The sequence below is a fragment of the Ursus maritimus genome, unplaced genomic scaffold (assembly GCF_017311325.1).
Source record: "Ursus maritimus isolate PB19 unplaced genomic scaffold, ASM1731132v1 scaffold_24, whole genome shotgun sequence".
Lineage (NCBI taxonomy): Eukaryota > Metazoa > Chordata > Mammalia > Carnivora > Ursidae > Ursus > Ursus maritimus.
In genome coordinates this window covers 23,730,184-23,742,533 of record NW_024424897.1, presented here as the reverse complement: position 1 = coordinate 23,742,533, position 12,350 = coordinate 23,730,184, and the positions used below count along the sequence as shown (strand labels likewise).

The 12,350-nt window shown below is 57.3% G+C and overlaps 2 protein-coding genes across 2 annotated transcripts in view; both read left to right on the top strand.

Annotated features, from left to right (window-relative positions):
- The window catches only part of LOC121104893 (homeobox protein Hox-B6), a 1,777-nt gene extending 141 nt beyond the window's left edge, over positions 1 to 1,636 (top strand). The window contains exon 2 of the mRNA XM_040639820.1: positions 711 to 1,636. Within this exon, the coding sequence (XP_040495754.1) occupies positions 711 to 998 (288 nt within the window). The 3' untranslated portion in view covers positions 999 to 1,636. The remainder of the gene's footprint in view (positions 1 to 710) is intronic.
- A 1,754-nt stretch (positions 1,637 to 3,390) lies between these two features.
- HOXB5 (homeobox B5) lies at positions 3,391 to 6,794 on the top strand. Its single transcript, XM_040640754.1, has 2 exons — positions 3,391 to 4,222; positions 4,907 to 6,794. Exons 1-2 carry the CDS (start codon positions 3,661 to 3,663, stop codon positions 5,152 to 5,154), a joined length of 810 nt encoding a protein of 269 aa, XP_040496688.1. The 5' UTR covers positions 3,391 to 3,660; the 3' UTR covers positions 5,155 to 6,794.
- The last annotated feature ends 5,556 nt before the right edge of the window (positions 6,795 to 12,350 follow it).

Genomic DNA, 12,350 nt, shown 5'->3' with positions numbered 1-12,350 from the left:
CCCCCCCCCCCCCGCGCCCCCCAGCCCCGGTCGGGTCCCCTACCCGAAGACGGTTCCATTAAAAACGGAGTGCGTCATGGGAAGGGGGGCGGTGTGACGCTGGCGAGGGAGAGTTGAGTCTGTCCCGGACTGTGTTTCCCTGGGGGTTTGGGGCTGGGGAAAGAGGAGGCACCAGGAAAAGGGGTGGTAGTCGAAGGAGGGAGGAAGAATAAGGGGAAGAAAGGGAGAGGCAGCAGGCGGAGGGGGAGAGAGGGAGAAGCAGGCGCCTGGGTCTCAGGTTGGCTTATTTGTCGGCCTTAAGTCCCAAATTGATGTCCATTAGCGGGACACGAAAGTGAGGAGCCCTTAATGCCGACTATGGATCGATCCACGTCATTACGGATTAAGGGCTGGAATCTATCACAGGGTGGGGGGGGGAGCCAGATAGATGGAAAGAAAAGATAAGGCTAGGAAGAGACACACCTGGCCAGTGCTTCCCCAGCTCCTCCCCCTCGGCTCAGGTGGGATTTTGAACTCGCCTCCCATCCCCCACCAAGAGTCTAGACCAGAGGCACAGGCCTGGGAGACCCGGAGGGAATCTGGAGGGGGCGCTGGAGGAGTGAGGAAGGGGGGGGGCAGGGAACTCGAAGAGTGGAGGGCATCCCGGGACAGGCTAGAGTCCATGTTTGAGGGTCGAGTGGGGGAGGGGGTTCTGGCCCTGGTGACCCCAGGCCTCAGCATCTTCTCTGTGCGTAACAGGTTCCTCTTTTGGGCCCAGTGGCCGGCGCGGCCGCCAGACCTACACGCGCTACCAGACGCTGGAGCTGGAGAAGGAGTTTCACTACAACCGCTACCTGACGCGGCGGCGGCGCATCGAGATCGCGCACGCCCTGTGCCTGACCGAGAGGCAGATCAAGATCTGGTTCCAGAACCGGCGCATGAAGTGGAAAAAGGAGAGCAAACTGCTCAGCGCCTCTCAGCTCAGTGCTGAGGAGGAGGAAGAAAAGCCAGCCGAGTGAAGGCGCTGGAAAGGGAGGGGGGACGCGAAGGGAGCGGCCTGTGGGGAGCCGAGGGCATCGGAGAGCCCCGAGAAGGCTCTGCGGGCGGGGGGCCGGGGGGACCTGCTCTCTAGCACGCGACAGGCGGGGCCCAGCGCTCTCCTGGACGCCCCCGCCCGCAGAGCTCTCACTGGGTGCTGGGAGGCCTTGCCGCCTGAGCCCACCCAGCACCCTGAGTGCCCCCTCCATCCCTGCGGGGACCTGCTTCAGCCCCATCGGGCTCCCCCGTGAGAACTGAGGACAGGACTCACTTGATGTTTCCTGGAAGCAGAGCAAAATGCTCTTGTCCGTGTCGCGTCTCATTTCGTCCATGTCCCCCGTGCACGGTTCAATGGTAGATTCGCAGTCCCCTCAGCGGGGGCCTCGAAGACTCCCTGACCCCAGACCTCTCTCCCACCCCCTCCCTAAAGCCACTGGAAGGAGCACATACTACCTAGAAGTAAGAAGAGGAGCCTCAGAAGAAAACAAAGTTCTATTTTATTAATTTTCTATGTGTTGTGTTTGTAGTCTTGTCTTAGCTCTGGACGTGAAATACTTCGGTAATAATATTAATATTATTAATAATGATGATGATAATAATAATAAAGACGTAAAAACTCGCCGCTCGGTCACCTCTGCTCCTCCCCTGCCACTCCCCCACCCCAAGGCCACCCGAGCGTCCCAGTGCCAGAAACTCCGCAGCAAAGGCAGGAGCCCTGGTCGGCCCGGCGGGCCCGACACGATTCGGAAGTTACAGTGGAGATAAAGGCCGGGGCGGTCCGCCCAGGCTCCGGCGCTGCGCCTCGCCAGTACTGAGGCTCCCAACAGCGTCTCCTGGTGCAGACTTGGGGGACGGAGGAGGGCCGTTTCCCTCTCATTCTCTAAGCTTTTCCTCGTTTGTCCGTGGCACGAGGGACACTGCCGAGGCCCCGAGCCCGGAGCCCCTGCAGAGACAACCAGGCAGATCTCGCGCCCGAGCAGCGCCTTTCTGTCCTCACGCTCGCGAGGCCCGCAGCCTCTGGCCTGCCCACATGGCCTGATCTCCGCCAGCCTTGGCCCTCGGCTCCCGGCCTGTGGCTCCGGGGACTAAATCGGGGCCACCGGTGTCTCTCCGCCCCGCAGCTGAAGGCACCAGGCGCCTCTTCCTGCCTCAAGCAGGAGCTCAGCGACAAGTAGGGGAATTCGAGGCGGCCCGGCTGGCACGGGGCGAAGGGCACGACTTTCCCCTGCTCTTTGGAGACCTGAGGGCAGGAGGCCAGGTGATGCGGCGGTTTGGTCTCATCCCCTCAACCAAAAAACGACCCATTCTCTCCCCACCCCCACCCTCACCCAGGCGGCAAGCTGCGGACACTGTTTTCCTTTCTTCCTCCTCCCTCTCTCTCCCTTTTCTATTTTTAAAGAAAATAGCCGCCCGGCAGAAGGAGCCCAGCTGCGGTGGTCTCTGGCCGCCCAGCGCGCTCAGCAAGGCGCCGCTGGTCCTCGGAACCCCTTTCCAGGGAAGATGTGGGCCGCCGGGCAAATTCTGAAACTACCCAGACGTCAGCGAGGGCCCTCGCTCGAGTGGGCCTCCCAAGGCAATAGCGGGCATCTGATGACGAGGGGAAAGGGTCTTGCCTTGATCCCCAACTCTCAGAACCCCAAACCCCAGCCTGTCATTGCCACCGTTTCTCCCCGGCAACTAGGCCGCTTCGCCCCAGCCCTGCACATCCTCTGGGGTCCCTGTCCTGCTTTGCCATTCTCCGGGCCTGGCCTAAGGAGGAGGAGGAAGTTGGGAAGAGCATTCCAAACTTCTAAGGGGCGGAGAAGTGAGAGCTTCTCCGTGGAACCCTCGGCCTGGATGCTATGCGTGGGCCACTGCAGCCCCGGCAGGAAGCAGGCCAGGCCGAGCTCGCGGGGAAACGCGTTGCCGTAATTGTTTTTCACACACATCTTCCAGCCCTCCCCCCCCATTTCCGCCCCCAGCTTGGAGACTTGCAAAGCTCAAGTGAGGGAAGAGCAACTCAATTTTTGATCCTCTCATCCAGAGTGAAAATAATAATAATTATAATAACAATAATAACAACAATAATAATAATGACAGGGGGAAAGGCACAGATAGCCTAACCCCACTCCCAAGAAAAGTGGGTAAAGGCTCAAGTGGGTCCCTCCTCTAAAAGACTCAACTCTGCGGGTGAGCCCAGCCCGGGTTTCTTTCTCGCCCGGCGGTTGCAGGGAGCCAGCAGGGAGGCAGCCGGCTCCGCCATGGCAGTCTGCGGCCCGCGCTCCCGCCAATCGCCGGGAGGTGGCGCGCTCTGCTCAGAGGCCGCCGCCAACCTTCTCCCTGTTTCTCCCCCTTCTCGGTTTTTCCCCCTCTCTCGGAGGCTCGCATTGAATCGGCCCTAACGATTCTCGGATCGTCATTATTTGTAACCATAGAGCATGAATTACCTCTTGAGGTCATCAGCGAGAATTTACGACTGGTCAACAAAAGCACGTGATTCCCTAACGCCCCCCCATCCCCCTTCCAACCCCCCCCCATATTTGGCCGCATACATAGCAAAACGAAGTACAGTGCATCGCTATAATTCATTAATACATCATAAATCGTGAAGCACAGGGTTATAACGACCACGATCCACAAATCAAGCCCTCCAAAATCACCCAAATGAGCTCGTACTTTGTAAACTCCTTCTCGGGGCGTTATCCAAATGGCCCGGACTATCAGTTGCTAAATTATGGCAGTGGCAGCTCTCTGAGCGGCTCTTACAGGGATCCCGCTGCCATGCACACCGGCTCTTACGGCTACAATTACAATGGGATGGACCTCAGCGTCAACCGCTCCTCCGCCTCCTCCAGCCACTTTGGGGCGGTGGGCGAGAGCTCGCGCGCCTTCCCCGCGCCCGCCCAGGAGCCCCGCTTCAGGCAAGCGGCGTCGAGCTGCTCCCTGTCCTCGCCCGAGTCCCTGCCCTGCACCAACGGCGACAGCCACGGCGCCAAGCCCTCTGCTTCGTCCCCCTCCGACCAGGCGACCCCGGCCAGCTCCAGCGCCAATTTCACCGAAATAGACGAGGCCAGCGCGTCCTCGGAGCCTGAGGAAGCGGCGAGCCAGCTAAGCAGCCCGAGCCTAGCTCGGGCACAGCCAGAGCCCATGGCCACCTCCACAGCCGCGCCCGAGGGGCAGACTCCGCAGATATTCCCCTGGATGAGGAAGCTTCACATCAGCCATGGTAATTCTCGCTTTCGCTCCCTTTTTTGTCTCCTCGGCTTTCCTTCTCTGCGTTTGGGGAGGTGGGGGGGGGGCGCTAGGCGAGGAGAGCTTGGCTTCTCCTCAAATATAGATTTATTTTTTTTCCAGAGGGGGAGAAGTCTCTAAGAGGGTCCTCACAGCTCGGGGGATAGAGCCAAAGAAGGTCTAGGTCTTTAGCTGGGGAGGAGTATTTTTAATCATTTGTCTCCAGCTTGCGCTAAGGTTTTATTCGCCAGCTGTACTAGCTATAGGATGAAGGATGGGGGTTTTTGTAACGTGGGGAAGGGTCCTGCTTCCCCCCGAAATTTTGAGGCTACTGCTAGCAGAGAAGGGGCGAGCAGGGAAAACGAGCTCTCCAGGGCAAAAGTGCAGCCGCTCTCCTCCCTCCCGGGGCGAGCGGCCGCCTGAGCCCAGCGAAGGGTGAGGCACAGGGAGGGAGCAAGAGACAAAGCCGGGCGCATTCACTGCCGGCAGAAGTGGGGGCTGCAGGGGAAGGGGGTGTAGGAGCGAGCTCGGATGCGGGCGTCTGGAGTGGGGAGGATTGGAGCTGCTGGGAGCTGGGTGCCGGGGACGCCTGGGTCCTGCTCCACGCCCCTCTCCCATCCAGTGCGCCCTCCCTTAACCGGAATAACGTTGCCTCGCGGCTCTACTCTGTCTGCTCCAGATATGACCGGGCCGGACGGGAAAAGGGCCCGGACCGCGTACACCCGCTACCAGACCCTAGAGCTGGAGAAGGAGTTCCACTTCAACCGCTACCTGACGCGGCGGCGGCGCATCGAGATCGCCCACGCGCTCTGCCTGTCCGAGCGCCAGATCAAGATCTGGTTCCAGAACCGGCGCATGAAGTGGAAGAAAGACAACAAACTGAAAAGTATGAGCCTGGCTACAGCCGGCAGCGCCTTCCAGCCCTGAGCCTGCCTGGAGGAGCCCTGGGTGGCCCAAGAGCCCTTGCTGCCCCCAGCCCTGGCCCCTCCAAGCCTTCCCTGCGCTGCCACTGCCCGCTGGGGACCGGTTCCCACGAGCCTGCCTTGCCCCGGCCTTGTGTTACGATTTTTCGTTTGGTCTTAGGTCTTCCTGTGGCTCCCCTTTCTCCTGGACTGGTTAATCTTGTTATTATTGTTAATAATAATGATAATTATTATTTTCCCTCCCTGCTCCCCACGCCCCTCCACTCACCCCAAATCCGCCAGTGTTTCTGAATGTTCGTGTCTGTGGTTGCACTCCTTCCCCCAGGACAGAAAGAAACTCGCATGTTTAATGTGAACTTTCCCCTCCCTATCTGTGTTCTTCTAACTTATTTATAAAAGGATGGTCGCTGTATTTTGAGTTTCAGCTTGAAACTTCTCTAAGGGGCAGCTGTTGAGGTGGGGTCCTGCCGCAGCGACGGGGCCCAGCTGAGCTGGCCTCGGAGATGGAGTCCATGACTGTCTCTTTCCACCCTCCTCCTCCTCCTCCCTCCCCTACCCCCCAGGCCCAAGTCTCCCAGTGGCTTGGTCTGAGGGTGGGAAGGGGGCCCGGGAGGACCAAAGTGGTGATATGGAGAAGAGGGAAGGTAAACCGTGAGAGTTAAGTTCCTGCCGCCTGGGTAGGCCCCGCAAGGCCTGGCCTGGGAGTATACGGAAACAAAAATAATCCTCAGTGTAAAATGTCTTGTGTATTTCTCTGTGAATCCATGGGTCTGGAGTAGAGGGCCCAAAGCTTGTAAATATGGGGATGGTCTGGGTCAGACCCATCCCCTCCCCCCCCATTTCGCTTCCAAGACCATTTGTAGTGAGTGAGTGGATCCGTGCTACGTGTGAAATCTGTCTTTGCCTTTGCCGGGCCTGTCTCAGTGATTCGCTTTTGGTATTTGTAGCTTTCCTTGAAGTCAAATAAATGTTTCCCCTACGCCACTGCCCTTCCACTTGTCTTTTCTCTGGGGGCCTGTCTGTCCCATCACTGGGCACACCCTAGACCACTCTTGACAGATCTGGGGTGAAGGGAAGGGAAAGCAGGATGCTCACCAGCAGCCCCTCTCAGCCACCTACATCCCTCCCTTGGTCAGCCGGTGCTTGGGCCAGGGGATTGGCTTTCATGTCTGGGGGACTGAGAGGCCCAGAAATCCCATGTGGGGCTGGGGCAAGGGAGAGGGTGAGCTGGACTCTACCCTGGCCTTCCACCAGCCAGCCAGAAAAGCCTCTGGAAACCTCTTCAGGGAAAGTAATGTGGGCCTAAGTCCTGGGCAGGAGGCTCCTGGCCTTTTGGGAGTGGTACAGGCCTGCCCAGCCTCCCCTCCCCGGCCCAAACCCCAATTCAGCTCCACCACCCACTTAGACCAAAAAAAAAAAAAAAAAAATCAGCTCAATTTCAAAGGTTTCCTCTCAACCTCAGTCTTCTCTGTACTTATCAAGGGCTCCCTCTCTCCAGGGGCCCAACTGACCTTCCCTCTTGGTTAGGAGTTGGGGTCCCTCCTGGAAGACCCCTGGTTCCCCCTGCCAGCCCGAGTGGCCCAGGGTTAGGGCCCAGTCCTCCTCCATCCAAGTCCGCCTTCACCCTGAGTGCAAGAGTCAAGTCTGGACACTTACCCGGTCAATCCCTTCCAGCTTGGCCCAACTTCTTACAGGACTTGGGGGGAGGGGGAAGCTGGTGAGGAGGCAGCCAAGGGTCGTAGAGGCTCTACTGGGCCCTCCTTCCCCCTCACCCCTTGACTTTGTCCCCCTTTGTCCATAGCAAACTATCCCAAAAGTCGCTATGACATTTAGATGTCAAATGGATAGGGGTTTTATCTCGAAGTTAGATCGTAAAAATCGCCGAGAAGTCAGACAGATACCCCTCACTGGCTCGAGAAAGTCACGTGAGGTCCATAAAGTTAGTTTTATGGTTTTGGGGAGTTGACACCGCGCGGTATATTTCACATTCTCCAGAATGTTAAGTGACACTTTAACTGCTCGCTGTGGTGGGGAAGGGGGCAGAGGTAGGTTGAGCGCTCTCCCAGCCCAGAAGGCGGTGGCGGCACTCCCGCGGTAAGTGGCTTCCAGCTTTCGCTTTCTCCCCCTGCAATTTTGGGGCTTGGAACTGGGGCAGGACATTTTGCCTCTGGCGGCAGGGCTGTTCGGATAGCCAGTGGGGGACATTTCGTCTGCTTTCTGCACCAAGTTCTGGTGGGCTGGGTGTCTGAAGTGGGGGCTCTCATTTCTGTAAGGCCTCGGCGGTTGGGGCGCCTGGTTTTTATTCCCAGGCGTGCCTTACTCTTTGTGGGGGAGAAGGGCTTGTGTAGGTTCCTTCAGTGTCCTTGGAAATTTAGGGGGCAAGAGGGAAGGGTGTGTCGTCCTGAAAGAGGGGCCCCTTGTGGGGGGCCACTTCACTGCTGGATGTCTTCAGGCAGACATCTCTCCACCCCCAGGAAAGAAACTTTATGACATTCATTTGTCAGGGGTGTGTGGGGGCGCGCCGCTGGGCACTTTTATCTGGATACATCTGAGCTGAGAAAAAGCACGGGGAAGGCTAATGCGGCTGCTGTGGCCTGCCTGGCACTGGGGCTCTCTGGTTTTCAGATTTTTGAACCCTATGAAAGGGAGTACCTTCCGTTGCTCCATGGCCTCATCAGGGTTACCCAGGATGGGGAGTGCGGTGCTTGTGCACCTAGCTTCGGCCTGTTAATTCCAAGGCAGCCCTTCTGCTTGGCTCTGGGGAGGGTCAGAGGGGCACCATCCCCTCAAATTCCAAACCTAATTCCTGGCCAGGAGTGGGGGGAAGGGGAGAGCTTCTTCCCTTGCCTGGAGGGGTTAGTTGTTTCAGCAGATTCCTGGCAGGCCCTCCATAAATAAAACTTGCTCAAGAACACAGACCCCCAACTATCTGGAGGAAAAACAGGGACTCAGGAGCAGGAGAGAAAAATCAGAGAGGTTCTCTCTTTCCTCTCCTCTCCCTCCCTCTTCTTCTCTCCCTACCAGACCCTTAAAAGCCCCTTTGTTTCTGTGGCACCACAAACCAGAGGGATTTCATCATTTGACCCCCAGGGGGCCTGTTATTTTCCAAGGGTAAATCACCCTCTTCTAAAAACCAGAGGCCTCCTTTCTACCAAACTGACCCCCGATTTTAAGACCCATGGGGTCTACCACCGCATTACTCCTGCCTTTGCCAGTCCTCCTTCTCTTGATTCAGCTTACCAAGTCCTGTGACTAGTCCCTAGAATTGGATATGTGGCACCTTAAGGAGCTTCTGATTTTTGGGACAAGGGGAGGGCCACGAGAATCCCCCCATTTCCCGTGGAAGGACATCTGCACTCTCTGCCTCTCTCCTCTCTTCCCTGCAGCCATTCTCTGTTCCCTGAGCTCTCCAGTCTCTGCCCAGGCCTGACTTACAGGAGAACCTGCACAGGGAGGACAGAGAGTGTGGGGTCCTCACCCTGATTTGAAGATGAATCCCCCCAGGAATGATGAGGCATTTGTATTCCTTGGAAAGGAGACTCTGGTCAGCTCCTAGAGGGTCCCCAGCATCATTTAAGATACCAATACAGTCTGGAGGCACAGCTCCCACAGGCTTCCACTCTGGACAAGGCGAATGAGTTGAGTAAGGTGCAGAGGAAGGGTGCAGCAGGGGCAGAATCTGACCTGGGGCCTCCTGGGAACCCCCATTCCCGTGTGCCCTGGCCTCCCTTCAATGTTGCTGCCCACTTGCAGAAACCCCAGACCATCAGGCCTGCCCCTGAAGATTTTTTTTTTTTTTGTTTTTTGCCCCCTTCGATGTCAGCTCTGCAAACTCTAATAAAGAATGTGTGGGGCTGGCGCCCCGGGACATCTGCTGGGCATATCTAGACAGATTTTCCGGAATGGCGAAGAGCAGCCCCGGGCGGGGGGGGGGGCCGAGATGGGGGGGTGCCCACTTCCGCCCCAGAGTTCAAAACCCTTGAAGGGTCTCCTCCTGCTCTAAGCGGTTCCTTGCGAAGACTGCCTCACTGCTTTTCCTCTTCCCTGCTTCGGGTTCTCTGGGCAATGGTCTCCCTTGAAACCCAACAAGGATGTGTTGGGGGAGGGGGGAGAGATGAGAAGGGGTTTCTGGTGCAAAGGAACTCTTGCTTCACCACAGACCCGTGCCCTCCCCTCCTGCCTTCCCAAGACATTCTCTGGGAAAGCTGCCCCTCAATTTGGAAGACCCCTTTCTCCCTCCCCACCCACCTGCTTCCCCTCCCTGGCTGGGTCCAGGCCTCAACCTTGTAAGTTCCAGGCTAGCCCCCTCCAGCCAGATCCTGCCGCCAGGTCACCCAACCACCCAGCCACCCAGCACCCTCCACCTGGGCCGGGCCGAGGAGGCGGTCAGGGATTAAGGCTGCCATTGCCTTTTTCCCTCCGAGGCTTTCCTGACCACCTCTCGGCAGACAATTTGATTTTGGAGTTTTTGTTTGATTTGGTTATTTTGTTTTGTTTTGTTTTGTTTCTCTGCGCACGGGGTGGGAGGAAGTATAAAGAAGTGTAAACAGGAAAGCCAGCCGGCCCTGGAGTTCCGAGCGCCCATATTTCATCGGCTTCCTCTCCATAACTGCAGCGGGGACACTTAACCCTTCCCTGGCTGTGAGAATGTGTTCACTGGGGGTGGGGGGCAGGGGCTGGGGGCAAGATCCCAGTGCAAGCTCCTCTCCTGGCCTGGTTCCTTTATCCTTGGGGTCTGGATGCTGGGGCAGAAGCCAAGGATTTGGAACAAGAGAGAAGACAGGTCACTTAGAACAATCTCCTAAACTCAGTCCCTTCCAGCGTAGAGAGGAAGAGGCTCCCCTGCGTGGGCTTTTCAGCTTGGGGACCAACTGGATCAACCAAGGAGGACAGAGCTGGGAAGAACCCCTCCCATCCTTTAGGGTCACTCTCTCCATTTTTGGAGTTTCTAGAAGTAATCAGATTTCGAGGCTGGGATCTGCCCACAGCAGGATTTATCGATTGCGGCAGTGCTGTTACACATCCATATTAATTAACCCAGACACCGGCCTAGAAACTGAGCTGCTTGGGGGGGGGGAGGAGGGAAGAAATGGGGGCCCCTTCAGGAAAATGAACATTTCTCCCTAAGTGCCCCTGGGGCCCAGATTGGGGAGTCCTTCCCCACTAGAGAATCGTGTGGCCTTCCCCAGGCTTGAAGTCCCCGCGCCTCTCAGCAGGGGCAAGTGGGTCTTACTGCGGACAGTCAGTATACACGCACAGATCTTCTCAGATGGAATTAAACATCTCGCAGGCCTGACTCTTCCTTGCCAGACCTAGGTTGCCCTTGGTTGGAGGGATCCTTTGGTGGATGCTCCCAGGCCGTCCTTTCTGGCTTAAGGACTCCTCCCCACCTTCCTTCCAACTTCCCCAAGGTAGAAGCTTTTGATGGCTTGGGGGCTTGTTTTGTTTTTAGTGTTCGGTGGTGGTGGTGGTAGTAGCGTTGGCTTTCCCTTCCTCTTACCCCTCCCTCCAAAAAGTGATTAAAATCTGTTAAAGGATTTAATTAAGACAGTTAAATGAAAAGGAAGGAGGCGCAAATGAGTTGGGGGGAAAAAACCCACACCAAAGCTATTCTCAACGATTAAATCGCCATTTTAACAATATAATGGAGTTTGCATCCTGAAAGGGGAAATCAACGCTCATATCTCATCAATAATTCATAGAGTCCGGGATCACGCAGAGGTCAGCAGACGGGCCGAGCGCCGGCCTGCTTGGGGCTCCGGGCCGCTGCCGNCATACATTACGCGCCTCGGGCCGCGACGCCGCCACGTCCGCCGCTCCGGCCAGGGCCGGGCCCGGCATGCCGACAGGTTTAGGCTGATTTTTCGATTTTTCGTTCTTCCTTTTGGCGAATTTACTGAGAGCCAGATTGCGGGCTCCCAGGGGGGAAGTGGGGAATTTAGGAGACTGGAGAGATTGGACATCGGGCAATTGAGGACCTGTCGGACCGGAATATCTCCACCTTTCCAAGTTTTAATCTCTCCCCTACCTTTTTTCCTCCCTCCTTTTCTCTGTCTTAGGCATCTTCCGTCCTGTCTCTTGTCTTCCCAAATTTCCTCTTGAAGAGGAAATGCACTCTCTGCAGCATCTTCTAGCCTCTCTTCCCTGGAAACGGCTCCCAGGCTGGCCGGCCGCTGTCTGGCCCTGCTCTCCGCCTGGCATCAGGCTGAGCCCACGTAGCTTCGGCCTGGCTGTGGCCTCTTGAGCACTGAGGCTGCCCTTGATTGTTGCCATCCCTGACCTCCGCGCCCCGTGGGGTAGGGATGAATGCGTCTAGGGAGGAAAGGGACCTCACAGGCCCCAGTCCAGCTTGCTTAGTCAAGACCAGGTGGGAGGAGAATGGGTTCAGCTTGGAAGGCAGCATCTGGGGGGAAAGTGGAGGGAAAGTGCCAGCATGTGGGAACGTCTCCCCTTGGGGCTAGAAGGCGAGATGCAGGATAATCCTTATATTTTGGAGCTTCTGCAGACTTGTTCTCTTCTCTGTGTGTTTCTCTCTAATTCGCTCTCTTCTGTTTTGTGACCCCTAAAAGGTCCCTAGGGAAGGAGGAACGAACCCTTCCCTGTGAGAGGTGGGGTCCTGGGAGGGGATATTTGGGCGCAAGGAAAACCGAAAGAGCGCAGGTCGCCGGTGCGGCCGCTGCGCTGGCCGAGAGGCAGAGGCTGTAACGTCCCCGAGCTGCCAGTAGAGTCCGCCTTAGACCAAGTTCACAGCCAGGCTGGGGCCTCGGAGGCGCCAGCGAGCGGCCGTGCAAGGTGGCCCCGGGCCCGCTGGGTCTCGCATGGCCTGGACACTGAGCTCTCTCTCTATCCAGCCCTTTGGGAACTGTGGCCCCCTCCGCTCTCAAGGAACCCTTGCTCCAAGCTCTCTCCAGTCTTCACCCCAGAAACTCCCTTCTCCAGGTCAGCCAATGCGCCGTACCCCACCCCTTAGGTCCCCACACCCAGCAACAGGGGCCCCACGGGGGACAAGACCGGAGCGGGTGGGTCATCAAAAGCTTTTCCAGGCACTCCACATGAGATACCCATGGAAATGCGGGAAGTGGGGTCGATGCGGGAAGTGGGGTGATGTCTTTTCCCAAAGAATGATTTAATAATCAAAAGACTCCTCTTCCTCAGATCTAAGGCCCTTCGTGGAGGGTTGGGGAGGGTGGCGGGGGGGGG